Below are 22,401 nucleotides of genomic sequence, written 5' to 3'. Positions count from 1 at the left end.
TGTTACTTCTGGCTACTCAATGAGCCCCAAAAAAATCAACTTTCTACACTGATGCACATACAACAGCCAGTTCAAATTCCTCAGGCCTGGATTTCAGCCTAAGTTCCTTACTGTTTAGCTAAATACAGGGGAGTATTTCCTACTGAAACAATTTAAGTTGAGAGTCTCTCTGAAACCACCTTCTTCACTCTAGGACAAGTGGATCCTGGGAATACACAGTGCACCTTCTGGTAAGTGCATCTCAGGGAAATGGGTATTTTTTAAATAAAAGAAAACTCAGTTTTGGTACTCTAAGAAAGACAAATTGGAAGCTTAAAAGAAATTTATATTTTGTTCTTTTCAAAGAAATAAATTGTATGGTTTAGGACTAAAAATTAAAAATCAAAAAAAAAATCTAAATAAAATAAGTACTTTTGTTTCACTTCAGAGAAAAAGAAAAAAATTCTGGAGGTAAGACTTAATTCTCTTTTGTTTTCAAAACATTCATCCTAAATAGCAAAGATGTGCATGACTAGGAGCATAGATGCTACAGGAAAAGACCAACAATCAAACCACCTGTGAGTTTGAGCAGGGACTTTAATCTCAGCTCCATAATCCATCTAAATTAACTCCAAACATCAAATTTACAGGTTGCTTTTTTCTCTCTTGCTTGGGCTCAGCTACTACACTAAATAGCTGAACAAAAAATACAAGATGACTGACACCAGAGTCAGAAAGCTATAGTGCTCATTTGACACAAGAGCCCCAAAGTGAAGGGCTGCTATAATGAGAGCTAAATGGAACAGATCATTCAGGAGATGTTCCTCTCTGATGACGAAGCTGTTCCTTAATGAGTGCACACAACTATCATTTGGGAAGACCTCTACCATAATTCTACTAAGTGTTAAATCACCAATTTATAAAACAAACCTCTCAGTGTCTCACGTGGCTCTTGTAAAATTTCCACTTTTTGTTTAGAAAGTTTATGTAATTGAATAACATTAATTTTTCTCATGGTGTTCTGCTACAGGGTGGTAGCATAATTAAGCTGAATTGTGATATTGTTACATGAAGTTTCACATGTAAGGAAAATGCTACATAGTTGTATTAACAGCCCTTGGAACACCACATGAATCATATCAGTACACACTGATGGTGTTCAACTGAAGCACGGATGGCAGAGTAGACACAAGTATATAGCCATGTGTCAACACAGCATTAGAAACTGATGTTTAGGGAAGACTATGCTAAATATAACACATTTAAAACACAACTGTGCTCTAACACAAAATCGTGTTTAATATTACATTGAAAATTATTGCCCTAAATAAAGATGTTTCCTTGTGTGGTAGCATCTTCTCTGGTGTCCAGTCTAGTAATCCACAGTCCTCTGATACCAATATTGTTTCATGCTTGCTCCATTAGACAACACTGTTGAAATGCATACCGTAGATCAAGTCTGGGTCAGGACCAAAATATTTTCATGAGCACGCTTTCATAAAATTGAATATGGTCTCTCACCATTTTAATATCACATCTATTTCCACTGGACATGCTAGATTTAGACCTCGAGAGAAGCAGAGAACATGCTGGCTCTTTTTGTAACACTGATGAAAGTGACAACTATGCAAGCAACAGTTGCAGCCAGAAGTGACTTTTTGTTTAACTCTAATGTCATGTCATTCTTTATCACAGAAGGGTGGGTCTCCATGAAAGGCGTTACTCACACAATATCTTAATACGCATTCCAGTCACCAAAAGTCATTTCCTTATATCCAAATTATTTGGTAAATGTTTGAAAGAAACAAATTACTTCCATGTCATCTATCTCAGTCCCTCAAAGTATTTTTTTTTTAAATTTAAATAATTTATAATTCATGAATTTGAAGCGTACTATCATAAGAAATGCATTTGTGACTGTATGTTACAAAATTATTTATGTCTGAAGTGTGCTTCTTTATCCCCTTGTGCTCATAACTCACTCTCATAAGCTAATTCATGTAACATAATAATTCATTAACACAACCACTTCCAACCTGTCTTGTTTACAGTACAAAAACCACATGACTTCTGTCTTTTCCAAGAATACACATTGTCTAGTTTTTGCCTTTCTCACAAGTCCATCCTAGAATCATAGAATCATTAGGGTTGGAAAAGACCGCTAAGATCATCAAGTCCAACCATTACGCACATTAGCATGTCCCCAGGTGGCACATCTACACAGTTTTTTAATACCTCCAGAGAGAGTGAAGCCACCATCCCTCTGGGCAGCCTGTTCCATTACTGCCTCATTACTCTTTCAGTAAAGAAATTGTTTCTAACATCCAATCAAAACCTCCCCTGGCGCAGTTTAAGTCCATTTCCTCTCGTCCTAAATGTCCTGTCCTCAAATGCTTCATTTTTGCAGGAAGGACCATGCTTATATTGAAAGGCACTTTAAAATTCTTCCTGCTGTTGGCAGGGAAAGAACAGTACTCTGTTTCTGCAGAATAAATTACAGGATATGCCTCCAGCTAGGTAGCTAGATGAATGGATGCAATGTAGATAGAAGGTTCTCCTTCCGTAAAATTTTCTGTATTCCTTTCCTATTCCCAGATCATCTTCAAATGTCTCCCCATGTCCTTTGAAGCAACAAAGTTTAGTTTAGTTTAGTTTCACTAAACCAAAGGCAGAAGGAGAAGCTGTGAAGAGTACTCTGAACAGCCCCTACTGCTCTGCTAAGCAGACGAAAGCAAACCAGAATAAATCATGACCTAACAGTAAAACTCTGAAAACAAGGCAGCACTGTGCAAACTGCCATTTGAGAATGGCCCATTACCCTTAAATGCTTGGGTGTCATATGTGGGTTGTTATTTGAGGCAGAACAAACATCTAGTAAAGCTTAGTAATGAGGATCTGTGTCACAAGACTGTGTTCACACACAGGCCACAGCCCTCTTCAGTGTGCTAGTACACGTATGGCCTAGGAGCTGAGAAAGAAGGAATTGAGTCAAATAGGAGCAGGAGTCCCGTCCACTGGATCCCTCCTGTGCAAAACAGGGAAAATATTAAAACTCTCATTGGAAGGAAAGCACAGGCATTTATTACAAAATTCAGTTATCTAATTAAAAGGAACAGTTGTACACCTTTGCCCTGGAGGAATCCTTTATAGCCAAACAATTTTGGAGTAATAACAGTGAAGAATAAAATTTATGACCATATAAGATTATTCAACAATCATACTTTTAAGGTTTATACATCTGACCATATGTACATTAAGTGTAATATTTGTTTGCTTTACTTATATTTCTTTGCGTTAATGTTTGTGACCAAAAAATAGACATCTTGAATATAGCTCAAACCAAAATCAAGGAAAGAAACGTCTCACTGTCATAGAACCACAGGCCTGTTGGCAACTAGGAGTCTCTAGCTAGTATGTATATGTACATTTAACACATGACAATAAAGGTTTCCTGATTTAAAATTCCTGTCAAAATTGCAAATAATTAGCTGAAAAGCTGATGAGTGTTTTAATTCCTTTGAACAATAGCAGCATCTTTCTAAATCTCCCTAGTTAGGGGAAGTTAGTTACAACAGCCATTTCAGTACCTGACATCTTGTGAACCCAGGGAGATGCATCATAAGTTTGCAGCAGAATATAAATTTTTAGATCCCAACAATCTCTTATCTGTAGTGCAAAGAGAAAAACTGAGCACGAATAAAATACAAAAATTGGTATTCTGAGTAACTCATTTAGTCTAGAATAGTCACACAAAAAGAGTGTTACTGTCTTTAATTTACCATTGATAGTATTTGAGTTCTCTTTTAAAGACCAAAAGAATATGTCAAACGTGTCAATAATATCAGACTACTGTGAATGCAAGTGTGAAGGTCTTGTGGCCATATCAATGTATAACATAGTTTAAATACTTGGGATCCAAAAAAGGATTTGAAATCAATTCAGAAAAACTAGCTTTAACAGAACTGAGAATTATGAAAGGTATCGTTTCTACAATATGAGCATTCAAATTATGAGCAAATTTATTTCTTCTGTCAAGAACATTTTCCTCAGCCAATTCATATGGTGTGTGTAATTTTTGTTCTATAAAAACCACATCTGAACTTGTTTTCCATTGAAATAGTGGAACAAGAATCATGAAGTGCATACAAACAATTTAAAAATACACCTTGTGTATTTTTATAGTCAGCCTCTCGCTTGAAAAAGATAGTGATGAATATAGTAATCTAATGTGACTGGAAGGGGTTGGATCTTTGTCTGTAGTTACTTGTTTAAAGTGTTTGGGAGAAAAAAGAATCTGCACACTCTTTGTAAAGGAACAAAAATTCACTAGAGAAATATCCACCATCAATTAGTGTTCCAAAAGGGAGAAGTACAACAGCTTGAGCTTTTGCCACTTTGCACAAGTCAAACACAATGTTAATTGTGGTGAGGACCAATTTTGAAAATGAGGAAGTTAATATTGCTACTGGAGCAACATGGAACAACAACAAAGAAAAGAGTTTAGAGACAGGAAAGGTGGAAATCAAGAATTATAACAAAACTGAACACTGGAACTGAAACTTTCACATGAGAAATTAAAATATGACTTAAGCCAGATGGACGCTCTAGGAGGAATTAGGAGACCACATTCTGAAACATAAGCTAGTCAATTTGGAAATAAAAAATTAATATAAGTAACATCTGGAAATTTTCAGAATTAACTGAAAGATGGTACTAAGAAAAAAAAATATTTATTGGAATGGTAGCTCTTGTTATGAACATTCAGGTAGATTTAGATGCTCAAATACACATCTTTCAGTTTGTAGGACTTGCAAGGGAGGGCTGGTGAGGTGAAAGCATGAGGTGACCAGCAGCCTGATTGTCACCAAACTAAAAACTCTTCCAGGAAGTGGGTGAGACCTGTGACCAAACTAGAGTTTATACAGAGAAGTGAACTGTAGGAATCATATCAAAAGGGTTAAAAATCATCACGCCTAGAAGAAACTCTAAGACTTACAGTCTAAAGAGATGTTCAGCTGTCTTTTAGGTAAGCAGAAGACATAGATTAGCAGACTTGCTATACTAGTTAAAATTTACTGAGACTCAGAGGAAATCCAGACTATTCCAGATAACATAATGTAAATGCCCACTAGAACTGCATCCAGAAATACTTCCTGAGAAAGCTCTGGTAACACTCTCTGTGGTCCATCTCTCAGTGTGCTGCAGAGTTTAAACCATGCAAGAGCATAAATTATCCTGGTCTGGCATCATACCGTATTGGCACTATGGAACTAGCCATCAATGTGACCCAACAGCTTTATGGGGAAAAGAAAAAGAAGAAACCCCAACAGAAATGAAAGTTGTTTTGTAGATGTGCTTTTCAGTGATGATTTCTGAGATAAGCTGGCAGCAGACTTGTTCTGAGCACTGAACTGGTGTAAGAAAAAACAGCTGCAGGTCAGGCACATAGGTGGTTGCTGCCATAAACCTTAGAAATTCGTCTGTGAGTCTAATATGCACACTTGATCCTAATCTAGCTCATGACATTGTGAATGATTTAAAAAGTGATAGCTTTCCTTCATCAGAGAAAGGAAAATAGCAATGCTACAGCAATAAAGGCATGCAGTACAATTAAATACTGACATGCAGGGGGAAAAGAAGCAGCTAGGAAAAGGATTGTTGTGGGCTGGCCAAGGCACGCAATTTCAAATATTTATTGAGGTCTTTCTCCAATGACAGAAAGCAAGGAAAATATTCTAAAGGTCTGAGAGAGTTCCTAATATACTTGATCCCCAAGAAACTCCCCTTGGAAACTGATAGCGAATGTTAGGCTATTGAGTGTGGAATAACTTCTGTGAAATTCATCAGAATTATTAAACTAGACATGCTAAAAGGCTATAGAATAGGGAATCCAATATTCCATCACCTACTTTGGCAAAAATAGAGATAATAACTGGGAAAGGTGAATCCATCCAAGAACTGGAAAGCTGGAAATTTAGCAAGAAGTCTTGATAGCCAAGTTAGCACATGAGCTAATAATTTACTTGGATTTTATTATTGCCAATGGCTGCCTAATAAATGCCAGAAACTGTGTTTTAGAAAGCAAGCTTGTAGAAATCCCCCTTCTAAAAGTGGCTCAGGTTTGCAGATGGTAAGCGATAGTCTTTTAACTTACATTATAATTCTAGAGTTCAAAATTCTAATAGTGTTCTACACTCCCTCTTCAGACAAGGAAATGTGAAAAATGTTTGAAACCTGCTTCATGGTGATCCCAGTTGCTGTTGTTAAAGAAATTATTTGTTGCTGCACAATTTTTTTTCTGGTAGGGAACAAGCAGTGCAATGGAAAATTCATTGCAAATTATGAATGAACAGATGTGGTAGATAATCCTAAATAAATCATTGGAGGATGAACTCACAGGATTTCCTCTGCATTTTCTCCAATTAGTATTGAGTGTGAAAAACTGGAATGACCCAAAAGATTTCATAGTCAGCAATGAGTTCTTAGGAGCAAAGGCACAAATTACACCACACGACAAAAGACTCGTAACAAAACTGAATGATACTGGTAAGCACATACACCGCTAAGGAGGAAGACGGCGTAATCAGTCTTGCATAACAATAAATCTTCATAAAAGGTTTTGCATTCATTAGCTGTTGTTTTAGATACCAAAGAAAGCATAAGTTCATTTCCAAGAGTGGAGATTGGGTGCCAGTGGAAATGAAGCCAAAGGAATAAGGAGAAAACTCAGTACCTCTATTACCATAGTATCACTGACTTTGTGGCAATTTCTATATGGAGGGAGTTGTATATTTCCTACTTTCAAAAGATCTATGGCTGCTTTATCTCTTTCTTAGCCTGTTTCCTGTGTTCATGTCTGGAAAATATATAGAGCAGGAACTGAAGTACTTCCATGTAAGCTTAAGGTAGCCGCAGGAAACTGAAGGAAAGACAATGATTGCCTCCTTGTCAGGTGACTCCCATAACCCAGCAGTGCTGTCACTCACCTTTGCAGAGAATATTGCATGTACATCCATTCCAAGTTACCTGCTGTAAGAATCTCAGCTTCAAGTCACAGAAAATGTGCAAGGGCCTCCTAAAACTGGAGGAGCCAATAACTTGTGAGGGCACTAGAAGCACAACAGGTTGGTGGCCTGAGTGCAGGTCCAGCTCAGAAGCTGGCAATCAGTACTTGCAACAGTTTTCCAGATCCTTTTCCTGTAAGAACTAAATGCACTGAAACTAAAAGAAGTTCCAGAGACTCATTATTGCCGTTACGGTATTATTATGATATTGTTTATTTCTGTTAGATTTGGGGCCATAGTGAGATACAAGCACAACAAGAATGTCTTGGCAAATCTGGAAAGCTGCATCTGAACTGTGGGCTGAGAGAACACATACTAAATATAACCACTCCAAGTAAGACCAAGTACCACTGTGTCCACCACCACACTAACTGGTTTGTGTTGGAAAAAAACATCAGGTAGGTTTGTCAGGAAGGAGAGAGAATGTGATCCAATGGACTCTGCACACCCGCTCTGAACAATGAGGGAACTGTCATGGTGTCATTGCCCTGAAGCTCAGACAGTGTCACACCTTCCAGTAATCCACAGAGCATCCACCAGCCTCTATCAGTCAATGCTTGCTGATATAATCACAGAAAGGGGTCTAAGCTAGTTATTTGGTGAGATGGCTTATAGAAGAAGAGACAAGCCTAAATCTCATCTTTTCTCATGTCTGATTTATAGGACAGCTACCAGCAAAAGTCCAAACCAGATCCTTTCTATTTAGTTGAAGCAAATGATCACTTAGAATATTACTGCACTCCAAAAGGGAAACAAAATTGATTAGGACTGCTTGAACTAGACAAATCCAACATAATCTAATCCTGAACAGGCTCACACTGTTGTAAAGGAGAATCTGAGGAAAACATTTGACTAAGTGAAGGAGCATATATGAAAAAAGGCCAGATGGGAAAACTTCAAAAAGAAGGGCTGTTTTTATTAAATGGTCTAAGAAAAAGGATGAGAGAGAAAAACTGAGTAAATCTCAATCATTTGTATGGTATGTATAAAATTAAACAGCCCATATGTAAAGAACAAGTTCAGTTGCCTACACAAATTCTGATTTCCTTGTAAGTAGAACTGGTAGAATTTTCAACCTATTGGGTAGAATGGCTAGCATCTCCAAATTTTGACTCCCTCCAAAAGAACTGATGTTTTATATTTTAACTCTGAAGCAAATAAGAGTAAAACTGTTTTCAAGTTTTCTGCTAAATTAAAACTTTATGAATTGTAAAAGTATGCTTCCAATTTTGAAAATCCATTCAAAAATACCTATTTGTCATTTTAGTATTATTTTTACTTCATGTATACTATGGAACAGATTACAACCTCTAGTTATCCACAGTAGCAGAGGTCTGATTCAAATGGTTAGGTTCTACTCCTATAATTTATATGTTCAAGTAATATAAAAATATTGAAAAGAAACCTTCAATAAAATCCAACATGCCATTTGGGTTCAATTATCTGATATTACATTTATTTCTGAAATTATACGTTCTGTAACAGAACTTTTTCCCATAGAATTTTTTTCTGGACTGAACTTGCTTTTATTTTTAAACATTTTAAATGCTCTCTTCATTTAGTGCTTTTTCAAAACTGTTGGAAAAAAAAGATTTTCCTTTACCAGACTTGTAACACAGTTCTGAAAACTTCACTGGGAATGTCACTAAAATCCAAACCAGTCTTCAGAGATTCAGAGAAAGGATCTCCATCCATCAGAAAGTTTGATCAGGCAGTGAATGAAAAAAACTCAAAAGTTATTTAGATTGGAGTAAGGGGTTTTTTTTTCTTTTTTTTTTTTTTTTTTTTTTTTTAATTGGCAAAGGGAAAATAGCCTGCTGAAGCCATGTCATCTGTGATTTGGTATGTTATTTATTTTCTTTTAATCCTAGTTGAAGTATCAGCATTTCCAGTACATTAGCTTGATTGGCAGAGGTGTTGTATGACTTGGGATAAACCCCAGTAAAACTTTTTGTTGCTATCTGAGATGCTCCAAGTTCTGAAGGAGTTCCCTTCAACTGAAAACATCCGTGCATTAGGAACATCACATGCCTATATTCCTTAACATCACAGCAAGTTAAAATTTCAGAGGGACAGACAGCAACATTCTTTAGTGCTTGTGCCTGGGCCTGACTTCATTTTAATCTCAGTAACTGATCTGAAAGAAACCCTAAGCCATGAGAAATAATACTCAACTAATTGAGTAAAAAGAGTATTATGATTTTCACAAGTAGCAGGCATGACAAAAGGTAGTTTATAAAAGACTGGAGGACCACACCACATTACCATAGGCAGAACTATCTTAAGATAACAGGAAATACTATTTGAAATTCAACACTTCTATGAATCATACAGATATTCCACATTTTTATCTTACCATTTTGTACTCTTTCCAGCTTTTTTGAAAATCTAGACTCCCATCTTCTCGGTGCTGTATAACTGTCCAACCTCCTCCAGCAATTTCCATATTGCAAAAGACCTATGCAGAAAAAAAAAAAAAAAAAAAAACCAACCTGCATTGTAAACCTGTGGTCTTAGAGGGAAAAAATATTTGGGAATAATTGAACTAAGGAAACTTATTTTCCTATGGATTCATGCCCTATGTCCTTGATGGTATCCTCAACTGTTTGACTGCAACCAGACCTCTCCTTGTGTTCAGTGCAATTCTCCCAGTAATGTCACCTGCTCTTTCAGCACACTACCCAAGAATCCCATCCTCCTCCTCCACATCCTCAGCTTTCCTCTTCACATTCTCTCCAAGTTCCTTTTCTATTTTCTTTGCAGTGCCCCTGAAACCACTCCCTCCATGTTAACAAATGGGTATTTAATTCAGTGATAATGATTTCTATAGCTTTTAACAGTGTCACTCTGTTTAAGAAAGAATCTTCAGGCATTCTTACGGCAAATACTCATTCAAGGAGTCCAAAATGCAGCACAGATGAGATTATTCTGTTTTGATTTGTATCAATATGTGTTGTTACCTACAGTATGCCAGGCAGTGCTCCAAATGAGAAATAGCTGACCTCAGCCTAAACTGCCTTACAATTGGCAAAGGACATAGACAGGGACAGGCTTGTCTGTGGGACAAGCTAAGAAGCTATGACCTATACTGAACAAGTAAGATCATACACTGCTATAATTGCACTAATAAAATTCTAACTTAAAAACCGATATTCTGTATAGTAAGGAAAATTTAATAACTTAACAATTTTGCTGAAGCTTGATGTTAGCATATTGTGTCAACTGAAATCTGCAATGATCTTAATCTATATAATGATCAAAAATTGATATTTTTCATTTATTTTTCATGCTTCTTCCACTATCTTTTCAAAAATATAGAAGATAAATTATGCAAAATGCAAATGTTGCTTATTTTTTGGGGGTATGTAGTAAGTGACAGTAATAATTTTTGTTCCTATTCTTGTATGACACTTGATTTTAAAGTGCTACTTGTTGAAGAAAATCTTGCTGTTTTTCATTCTTGTGTAGTCATCCATGTCGTATTGGCACTGCAGCTATTCTAAATTTCATTTGTCTGTGCTCTTGAACTGTTATAGCCCTCTTATTAAGCAAGATGTCAGAGGGTTCAAGAGGTGTCACTCATGAGCATAGCTTTTGGCATTTACAGCAACAAGAGTCAATCCATTCAGCACTGGTCAGTAATTTAAAGCTTTAAATTTTTTTGCCAAATTGAAGGTTACTAGCCGATTGAGCTAAATAAAAATTCATCCCTCAGTTGACTAGAGAACCATATTCTACCCTCACACAATGTACTTCCAAATCTTTCCTACTCCTAAGTGCTGTCACGGTAATCCTGTGCAAGTGCTTTTGGTTTAATTTGCTCCAGGCACGCTGAGTGAAGTCCCTGTGTAGGTACAGGAAGGAAACAGAATGCTGAACAGTGCAAACGTGTGAACTTGATTTAAGGCGACCACAGGAAAACTCATAATTTGCTAGACAAACATTTTGGCCCTATTCCTCCATCAGGGAAGATATTGTGAGTCAAAACATTTATCTACAGGATTTAATTTCTTTAGTCTGATTTACACTGAGAATTTCTAAATGATGGATTTATTTCCTTATAAGTAAATTCAAGCTACCATGAATTCACTGCCAATTTTTAAAGCATTAAATCCTCAGCTGTATTGACTACTCATTTTAAAGACACACACAAACAAATGATGGGGTTCTCATACTAGAGCATAATAAAATACCTATGAAAAAACATTGAGGTTTTCTGAATGACATAGTAAATTAAAAGAGAAAAGTGCACAGTAGAAGATTTACCAGCAGCACATTATTCACTAGCCATCATTGTGTGGTCTGGCACTTTCTACAGTGGCAGACACAAACACCTGCTGCATTAACAGGAGTGCCAAGCCGATTATAGATGTTCACTGTGCATAGCTCTAGCCAACAAAGTCCTGGGCTGGCTTCTGTCCCAGACAAGGTCAAGGCACTTGGCCATTAAACACCTTTTAACACATTCTGATATTTAACCCTCTACCAGAAAAGAAAAGGATGAAGATAAGTAACTTTGAATTTGTATGCATCTCTAAATTCTGGGTTTATTATCAATAAAATAACCAGATTTAGATTAAAAATGCATCGAAAGTGTCACATTTTGCCCTTCCTTAAATGCATGGGTACAAATACTCAAGCTCCTGAAAGGTTATGTATGGCATTATTCATACATATTTTAGCTTTATGGACTAAATTATCATAAACTTCATGATAATCATTTAGAGGTAAACCCAATGTTAAACAAAAGGAGGGGGATTACCACATACTGAATTTTAAGTGCTTGCACACTAACACATCACAAGTCTATACTGTTTGCATGGACCAATAAGCTCCAGATAAGCTATATATGAATGTAAAAATAGTAAAAAATTAGAACTAACAGCATTTATGTATATAACAAAGGGATATATTCTATTGAAAGTCAGGATTCTAGTAAGTATCCCTTAGGAAATATAAAATGAAATTAAGGTGTATTTTTGAGATCTGAAGTATAAAACTATTATAAATGAGACAGTTGCCAGTGGCTGCAAGTATTACAGAAGGTAACAAACTATTAGGCCTCTTAAGACATATCAGATTTGCACATAGCATTCTGGAAATCCAGATAACTAAGGTGGCTTTAATCAAGCAGGTATGTCTCCATGGAGTACCTAATGGGATATTAGCTTACGTGCCAGAGCAATCTAACTGTGCCAGCATGGTGCTACCTCGGGGCTAATTAGTCCTGGCACAGGGCTGTGGTGATGGGATTTTGAAGCTACCTCTGCACAGCAGTGCCTTGCAGACTGTTAATACAACCCTAATGTCCGAAAAAAAAATCTGTTAAAGCAATCACATTCTTCACTTAACGTGAAAGTGCCTGGGATGAGCTCTTGCTGTGTCATAGCTAGGGCAAGGCAGAAACACGTGGTACTAGAAACACCCTCAACACACAAGCGTGTGTGAACACGCACAGACAGTAACCCATATCTTCTCCCTAAAATAGGAAAAAATAACGCAATGATGTCAGCTGAGTTGTGCTGCTTGTATTGATGGATAGCAGTGTCTGAGAAGAGAAAACACAGAATGGATTTCATAGTGTTACTGTCCTTACATTACCGATGAACGGAGCATAAGGTAAATTCACCAGAAGCATCAGTGTTACACTGCTGTCAGATAACAGTTGTTTTTCACTGCAACCCAGCTTCCCGGGATTGTTTATGAACATTAATAAGGCTAAGAATAGCCACTGCCCATTTGTACATGCAATTTGGACTTTGATGTTACATCTCTGCTTTGAGTGGAACAGATTCTGTAGAACTGCTTTTGTGGTTGTCCTGTTTGGTAATGCTTAAAGGGATCTCTGTATTTTATGTCATGTCAATTATTTTTCCATTCACATTCATCAGAGTTATACTGATCTTTGCCCATACCACTCTGTCAGTCCAATTCTACTCATGGTTTAATGAATTCTAATTCTGTAATGAATGATAACATGTTGACATTTACAAGCTTCCAAAAGCCTCTAATAAAACCAAATTCAGGTTGAAATAAGTTTTGCATATCTTAATAATATCAAAAAATGGCTACAGACAGTAACATCAGTAATATTTGTTATGTGCTTTTCTGTTTGCAGATTCACCATTTTATTGCAATAAGAATAAATTCACCAGACAGATGTGGTTCCCTCCTTCCTTTTTGGCCCACTTTCTGGACACTACTGTATTTTCCTCCCCCAGGTAATCAGCCTTTAGCCTTGTTGGGGGCTGCTCCCAATACTGCCCTATCAGAGGGCCAGCCAACATTCCTCCACACGTAAACTGGGCTTATGTTATTCTCTCATATATCTAGCTTCAGCTGACTCAGGAACCTTTGCAACAAGAGACTTGCAAAAAACCAGTCATCTTTACAGACTAATATTTAATTTTAATCAAAAAAAAGCTCCCATTCATTTTTTTTTTTTTTATTTTTTTGAGAAGGACAGGATTACACATGCTTCATCATTAGAAACAGTGCTAATATTCAGCATGTTATGTTCTGTACGGCCATTCTTCCCTGGTCCCTACATGAGAAGCAGGACTTTTGCAAATCTTTATCCTTAAAAACTATTCATTCCACTCTTTATTTCCCTGTGCTACCAGATAATCCTCCCACTATCATCTTCCTCATTATCGTACTTTACTAATTCTCGTATAATCTTTATCACAGATTTATTTGCATCCATAGTCTCATTCAACTTGCCAAGTAGGAGGAATTGAGTTAATTATTGAGTATATGTTGGAACTTAGGAAAGATTCTCTATCAGCAAGAAGAAGATCTTGTGGAATAATACAGTTTACAATTTTGTTCAGTCTATTGTATTCTTATCAAGAGGTTTATTTATAACGCCATAACATTTTGCAGAATGAGAGCATCAACAAAGGCTCAAAATGCCTCTTTTAAGGCCAGAGCAACATTATATTAACAAGCAAGAAAATAAAACAAGTATTTACTTTACCTTTTTAGGATCTGACACATTGTTAATATAAATTGTGTAGACCCCACTTTTGTTTAAACCAGATTGGTATATATCTGCACAGTCTCTGAAAGGCTTTTCTTCTTCCTTTTTTACACTCTTCAGTAAAACTACAAAACAAAACAAAAAAAAGTGATAAGTTACAACAGTGATCTTAAGCATTTCTTTATCAAGTCCACTTTTGCACACTAGTTTCCTTTTAAAAATACACAGTAATAACTGTACTACAGTTTTTACATAGTGTGTTTGGTAAGTGCTGTTAAAGAATTAGTAGGAAACTTTCAGGCAGAAGGTAGAGTAGGCACTGGCAGAAGTCATGATGCAAGTAACAAAACAGAGCATCCCATCTACTGCGAGGTGAACACAGCACATTCCTTCTGTGTGCTAAGGTCTGTTCAACTGCAGGTGTTGCTTCTGACTCAAGCTGTATCTGAGAGGTTGCCAAAGAATGCCCCAGAGATGGCACATGGAGGAGGAAAACCTTTTCAGTGCTGTGATTTGACACAGATGCTCACCTAAGACAGCAACGTAGGACCCTGTAAGGAGAAATCTTGAGCCCTTTCTCCATGAGGCGCAGCTCTTTGACCAGCCTAGGGACTTGGGGTAAGGGAGCTGTTTGCTTAAGGTTTTTTTGTTGTTTTTGTTTTTGGTTGGTTTTTTTTTTTTTTTTTTTGTTGGGTTGGTTGTTGTTTTGTTTTGTTCTTCAGAAAAATTTAGTATTTTTCATATCTACACACATATATACAGTTAGTGGGGGGAAAAAAAAAGTGCCACTGAAGTCAGTTGTTTAGAGTTATGATTTATTGAATTTTTTTTTGGCTTGGAACAGGAAAATTATTACTGTCAGAACACCAGTGCACATCTTGATCTTGTATATTGCAGACGGACCACGTATAAGAATCTGAGCTGAAAAATCAGGAGGGCAAAATGTTTGAAGATCTCAGTCTTGAACAACCAGGAGATTCTCTGTAGAAGGAGTAACATCTGAGAGTGTTCCTTCACTTTCACAAACAAAAGTAGCATGGCCTCACACGATACTGAAGGATATGACTTCATTCTAACAACACATACTTTAAGCACATCATTATTCCCACAGAAATCCATCAGTCAGTCTACTCGCATTCTTAAAGTTAAATGTGTTCTTAAGTGCTGTGTAGGGCCTGGGCCAGCACTTTATTAATCCCTACAATAAGGAAACAATATTTAAGTCCTCCAGACACACTTATTGTCTGGTGACAGACACATCTTTTTCATTTTTGGCTTGAAAGTGTGAGTCGTAGGTACTAAAGGGACCATGCGTTATTGATTCTCAGTGAAGTGGCCGGTGCTGAAAAACAGCATGTGGGACTATCCAGGCTATAAGAAGGCGTCACAATAGTGCCAAGGCTTTGTAGCTTGATATACTATCTCCCCTTTGAACACCTCAAAGCAGTATTCTACAATAGAAAATTCCTACAACTGGCATTAATACCACTTCACATATGGGGAAACTGAGGAAGAGAAAGGTTAAATGTTCTACCTCAATGATTTTGTGAAAAGGTGAAAACAGGAAAATAGTGAAAAATCCAGTCTTGAACTGTAAGACTATCCTGCTTTCTAGGTAGGCATTTTACACATGTGTCATCATATTTTTTTTTCCCCTTATAGGTGTTTTATTTTGTTTTTTTAAAGTTTGATTTTAATAAACTCCCCTTATTTCTCATTTTTTATGTATTCCTGCATATATAATTTTTATCCAACACCGTCAATAAAAATAAAACCTGGTTCATAGTACTTGCATATGAACTTCAACTGGAAAAACAATGGCTATGAAACTTGGCCATGATTGGAAAAGCTGGTAACACAGTAGACAGCACACTTCCCCATCAGGTGGCAGGGAATTAGGTCCTCAGCAAAGTATGTATCAGCAGTGCACTCTCAAAAGTGTGATATTTTTAGGTAAGATGTAGACCTGAGGCTTTCACAATTTGTGTTAATTGACGTTTTCATGGTACTTTCCTGTAAGCAGATGGTATTAGTATCAGTGGCCAAAGTCCAACTTGAATAATGACTTAAGGCTGGAGCCAAAGCCTAGAGGAGTTAAAGTAAAGCCTCTCATTGATTTCAGGGGGCTTTAGGTTAGATCCATCCTTCCTAGCCTGAATTTCTCCAATGCTGTTGTTTCAACTGCAGATATCAGTTTCCCTTCTCTAAAAAACATATTTAGTTGTTGCAGAGGCAGAGTGTTCATTTCCTTGAGTCTTTAAACATTTATATTTTAATATCTATACATAAAGAGATTATTTCTACCTCTATTTAACCATTAAACACATTGAACACCACTTGGAAATAACTACTTACAAGTCAATCAAGGAAATTTTAATTTGGTTTCTTTTTAACTGAAAGTTAGACCAAAAAAAAAAAAAAAATCATTAGTATACCCTAAAGTTCAAATTATCTACATTTTAAACAAGGTAAGATTTCAGTTTCACAGTAATTAGAATTAAATTTGAAAATCAGTTTTCTAGGGACATAGATCTCTAGGAAGCATATATAGAATTTTTTTTTCCCCCTCATGCTTAAAAAACAGGAAAAAAACTTAATAAAACTGCTATGAGTTTAAGAGACAAAGATGACAAATAGATGCCACAGATAAGCCTAATTCCTTTCATTCTTTCTCTCAGCATCAGACGCCTGAGATACCCGAGATCATAGACAGCAGATACGCTGATTTTCTATGGGCTAAGCAACCTAATACCCTTCTTCTGCAGCAGTGGATTTTTTTCAGTGAACCACTGCAGCCAGGAGAAGATGGCTTTCCTTGGGTGCACCTCATCCCTCTCCCAGGAGCTGGTGCTCCGTGTGAAGGAGCTGAACAATCACAGACTGCAGCACAGTATATTAAGCATGACCAGCACAAAGTTTAGTTTTTCTTAATACATCAGACTGTAATTTGCAAGAACAGCTCAAAGTTATCAGAAAATTAATGCTCAGGAATTTTACTGGTAATGTTCTTTAAGGGTAAAATATGTTTTTTCTAAGGTTTACTGTTGTTTTTCTAACTTAATATTCCATACAATTTCCAAATCACTCCTACCTACTATAGCTCCAGACTGTTTTTTCTGTAACATTACATAGACCTTGAATCCTTTATATATTAAGTGAAGTTCCTGAATGATGCATGAACATATGGTAGATATGTAAAGAATATTTTTGAAAAGTAACAAGACTCAAAGAAAGTAGTTCTAAAACAAATATGTAGCCATTGCATTTCTGTGTTTAGCTTCAAGATCTTAATTGACTTTACACAGATTTCTAGTGTTAAGTTTAGCTATTTTCAAATACCATGTTTATGCACCTAAAGAAAAAGATAAGTCTTTGTCAAGCAAAGTAATATTTCTTAAACCTGAATGCCTAGCAAAAATCTGGACCCCTGGAAAGTTTTTTTGATTGCCTTTTCTGGATGAATAAACTGGTGATGAAGTCATGCTCCTTTGAAGCAATGATGCCTATGTGGAAAATCCTGCTTTCCTGAACAGAAGGAGAATTAACAGAGAAATGAGTTCTTTCATTGCTCTTCTAAAAGTCTTCCGGCTAGTTTTTAGCCCAATAACTTTCTCCCTGGGCTACGCTACCTCCATTTCCCTACTTGATGAATTATTTCTTTCAGTTATCAGTCTTTCAGCTGTTTCTATTCCTTGATGTCCTGGATGATGATTCCAGTGCAGGCAACATAGCAAATACCATTGCTAACTGCCCAGAGCTGTTCCCATGTAGAGGCAATAGTTCTGGCAGTGCAACTACTCTCTGGCCCTGTGGAGGAACAGGAACCCAAATCCATGAGTTTCTGCTAACTGAACTGCCAGGGCTCAGCAGCTGTTCTGCTGCTCCTACTAGCAGGGTATTAACCCTGCATAGAAAGCTGGGGTCAGCACCTGAGGTTGTAGTCTCTTCACTTCTCTTAGAAAGAGTTACTGGTGCTTGAAAGTGAGAGAGCTCAGATATGCAGGGGCCTTTTCCCAGAACAATATCCAGGCAAATCCCTTACCTGGTTGTTAGTTGTTTGTGTCTCTGTGTAGGAGGAAACTATTTTTCTACTGTCAGTTATGAAAATAAGTCAGTAGTAAATGAACTTAATGGTTCCTAACAACTATCACAAATTAAGGCTACCTGCTTCTCTGCCTGGGTTTAAAAAAATACAAACTGACTACTAACAACAAATAGCGTTTGAAATATTTAGTAATCCAAAATTCTCCTCTAGGTTTATGACATTTAAAACAAACAATATCTTTTTTCCTAGCTGTATGAAAATTATCTAATCTCATAATCTACTAGAAAAAAATTAAAAATAATGTACTTGATTTTTTAAATTGAAATTTGTTTGCTTTTGAGAAAATGGTTCTCATTGCTTTTCAAGCCTCTGACAGATATTTGGTGTATAAATAGTGCATTTTGTCTTCAAGCAATGAAAAATGTTAAATTGTAGTTCATTATGTTGACTGAATCAATAAAATCACATTCATATTTACTAAACTATTTAAGATTTGAACTGCCGTTTTTGTGAAAACAATTGAAACTGAGTTAATCACAAGAGTCTTATGTCTCTCAGTGATACTGCCAGCAAATGAAAGGCAGCTGTTGGTTTTTTTGCATAAGAGTAACTTATTTGGACAGATAAGCAGATACTTCTGTAGTGTCTTAGTGAATTATTATATTTTCATAGTTTCATCTTTTATGTACATGAATCTAATTTTCTTATAGGACTTACTAATCACTATACATACCAAAAGACATTTTAAAAAATTCTTCATGTTTTTTAAGCCAGAAGGGAGACTTCTCTCTCCATATCTTATCAGCAAATATAATTGACCTAAATTTTAGCTGCTCTGTCAAAGGCATCCAAGATGAAAATTTTTGTCCCCAGATGAGCAGCTTCGAAAAAAGCAAGGAGAAGGTAGTAAATCGATGGGTTTTGCCTACAGCTGTAGCATTCCAGGACAGGGTCATTCAAGGTCTGCCAAATGGCAGTTTCCATTTAGATTCAGACTGCAAATACATTTTGCTTTGATCTTGTCATGGTTCCAGACACATGGTGGAGAATGCTACATTTCTATAAGAAGCCCTGCATCTCTGACCTCTTTCCCAGCCATTTGGGTGCAGCTGCTCTGCACCACCACAGTTCCATTTCTGATGGCATGCAGCATGTGGCTCAAGAAGAATCAAATCATGAACAGTTTGCTAATGTTATCAAAAGGATGTCAGTCAAGTATCCCCAGTGAGGAGGCCTGGAACATGGCCCACACATGTATATATGTTCCCAGACTTAGCAGCAGGAACCACAAACAGATGTGACAGAGAAAGGGTGAAGATTATTTTTGTTTTGAGGAGAAAAAAATATGCAAAGCATTACAGCCACTCGGTTTTTGCTGACTCACAGCCAAAGGTATAGTCTGTTGCTTCAGTCTTGCACATACCAACCTCTGCTTGAGAGCAAGCATTAAACTGCAACCCAATAGCTGCCTGTGACATCCAACTATTCCCTGCAACAGAGACAACCTTGTGACAACATGTTGTGGTGCATGTGTTACACAAACCACAAGGAAAGGCACAAACCTGGAGCCTGACTTCAGGTCAGCTACGCTCTCCAGATAACCCCACATTGCCTACAAACTAAAATGATACCCATTTAAGAGCACGTTTGTGTCCATGTTAAAAAGTGCATTTTCTGGCATCTAGTTTCTTCAGGTACATAATATATACTATGTGTTTTTCCTCCAAAAGAAATTATTTCTAGATTATTAAAGCTACAATCATCACCCAATATAGCAAATGCAAAAAAGGATTAGAAAAATTACAATCCATTGAGATGTATGAAACAAAAAAAAGATACTGCAGTTACCTAATATTGATAAAAAATTAGGAACTTTCAATGAGTCTAGCTAGCTAAAGTTTTAAATGTGAACTTATATACAGCTAGTACCCAATTGTCAATTATAAGTACAAACTACCCTCACCTGATTTCCCATGTCAGCCTCTTCCTCCTATATTAATACTATGTTTTAGTTTCATTTCCACAATTCTGAATATCATCTTAAAAAAAAAGGTGGGGGGTAATATTAAGGTGCAAATGGCTTCTGGATATCTTGGAGTTTAGCAGTCTTAGATAACTCATTGTTTGTGCATGCTTGTGTACTCACATTTGTTTATTTGGAAGGTGAGAGAAACTTTAGGACTGGAGTTCAGATATATATTCTCCTTCTAGCAACCAAAATGCTTTTCAAAATAATATCTCTATGTGAGATTGCTCTCAATCTGACAAAAACAGCTAGCCAAAGACAAACTGGGGAAAAAAAAAGATTTTTTGAGATACAGGAATAAAATATTTATATGGTGCCAACTATTGCTCTAGTGTTATAAAACATTATTTTCAAGACTTCCATTAATCTGAAATGAAGTTATTAGAGTGTCTATACCAGGTTACGTTGCCAGTCTAGCCTCTCCAGCGTCCCATCTCCAGCACCAGAGGCCCTGGAAGTCATGGGGCTTCTTCATCAGACTTGATCTTTTAACCCTCACTGCCCTTCTGTTTTCTTCTTTGCTTGTGCCCTCATATTTACTTAATTTCTTTTTCCTTTAGGCCTTTTCCTCCTCAGCAGGACCTTAAGGTTATGCAAAGCTAGACTAACACCTGGCCAAGGAAAGAGTCTTCAGTAGAGACAGACGTCCAAATCAGTTGACTGGAGAACAGCATAAGAGCAGGCAAGCATTTCCAGGAATTTACAGCATAGGCACTTCCCCTGCCAGCTATAATAGCTGTGTATTTAATGGGCTTTGAAAGATTTTTCTATGAATTTTTCCAGTTGCTTTTTTGAAGCCACATGAATTTTAATTATACATAGTGCCCCATACCACGGAACTCCATACATATAGCGTGTGAAGGACAATTTGCTATTTTTAGCTTTTAACCAGCGTATTTCAGCTGGTGACCCTTCATTCTTCCTGAAAGTGTCAGTAATTCTGCATCCATGTTCTACAAACCACCTATAGTTTCTATTGCATTCTCCTTCTATTATTTTTTACACTGTCTGAAGTATCTCAGATCTTCCTGAATGGCATTTCACTTCTCTGATCATCTGTCTTTGTCTCTTTTTCCATCTTTTTCATTTTGGTTCTTTTTTTTCAAGATGTGGGGTCCAATATGTTATACTGTAATTGAGCAGATCAGGAACTATACTGTGGAACAATATTTTCTATTTTCTTTCTGTTCCTTTGTACTAACCTATAAAATGATATTTTCATTTTGATCATTAATAGGCAAGTAACACCTCCTGTGTCTCTCATTCAAGATCTCCTTGGAAGCTTATCTTGAATTTACACGGATATTTTAGAAGGTGGGATAAAACAGAACTCTAGATTTTGTTGCTCAGCCACGCTCATCTGCCGAATCATTAGAATGGAAAATGCTGACCTTCATTTAAGTGTTCAGAGTTTATGACAGCATAAGTGTGTATATGTATGTACACACACACATGCACATTTTTAATGTCTAAGGCAGCACTTAGTCATAACCTTAAATCCAGTGCAATGGCAGGGTGTCACTGAAAGGAGAGGTGGTGCTGTTTCTGTTTGTAGGCTGCTTCCATAGCCACACAATGAATCAGCTAACAGATCTGGCAGAAAGTGTTTTGGTTTGGTGTAGGAAGGGAAGGAAGGAGGAAGGCTGGGAGGTTTTGGTTTTTTGCTTGCTTGCCTTTTTTTTTTTTTTTTTTTGTTCTTGTTGCTGCTGTTATTTTCTTTCTTTCTTTGTTGTGAAGGTTTATTATTCCTGGAGTTTATTATACTAGAGTAGCTAAATGATCTGATCCATCCTGTGACCCTACAATCAACAGACTGGATGGTGAAGTGGATTTTGCTTCCGAGGAGCAATGACAAAAGCTCAAATAGCCCCTTTGCCACCAACCCCTTGCCCTTCATTGCTGCCTATATACCACTTACTGCATGAGGGAGGCTCAAGTGGATGTGGAAATGTCTCAAACACAATTGAGCATAACTACCACACCTTGCTGAAATGCCGTTAGTAGGGTTGCAGTGATTTTGTCAGACGAGGAACCACTCTAATCTCAGATTCATTAAGAACACTAGTGTTCATTACATACAAGAATTTCCAATCCATATTTTTAAGGTAGGGAGAGAAGAGAAAAGGTGTAGCCAAGTAGATGCCTTACATTAACTTTACAGAAATGTTTTAGCAGCTAACAGAATATTAGTTTTCCTTCCCACAGACCCTTAAGAGTCTGAATAAAGAAAGGCAATTCCATAGCAAAAAGCACTCAAGCTATCCAACTACTTCTCGAATAAATCATTTAAAGCAGAATTTCCATC

General features: G+C 36.9%; 1 protein-coding gene across 1 annotated transcript in view; it reads right to left on the bottom strand.

Moving 5' to 3' along the window:
- Window positions 1-22,401, bottom strand: part of ANGPT1 (angiopoietin 1) — a gene marked incomplete at its 5' end in the record, with an annotated part of 89,759 nt that overhangs the window by 46,109 nt on the left and 21,249 nt on the right. Inside the window, 2 exons of the mRNA XM_008948992.1 lie at window positions 9,400-9,501; window positions 14,023-14,150. Coding sequence (XP_008947240.1) covers window positions 9,400-9,501; window positions 14,023-14,150 — 230 coding nt within the window. The remainder of the gene's footprint in view (window positions 1-9,399; window positions 9,502-14,022; window positions 14,151-22,401) is intronic.

Source organism: Merops nubicus, unplaced genomic scaffold (assembly GCF_000691845.1).
Source record: "Merops nubicus isolate BGI_N331 unplaced genomic scaffold, ASM69184v1 scaffold10301, whole genome shotgun sequence".
NCBI lineage: Eukaryota > Metazoa > Chordata > Aves > Coraciiformes > Meropidae > Merops > Merops nubicus.
This window is presented reverse-complemented; position numbering and strand designations above follow the sequence as displayed.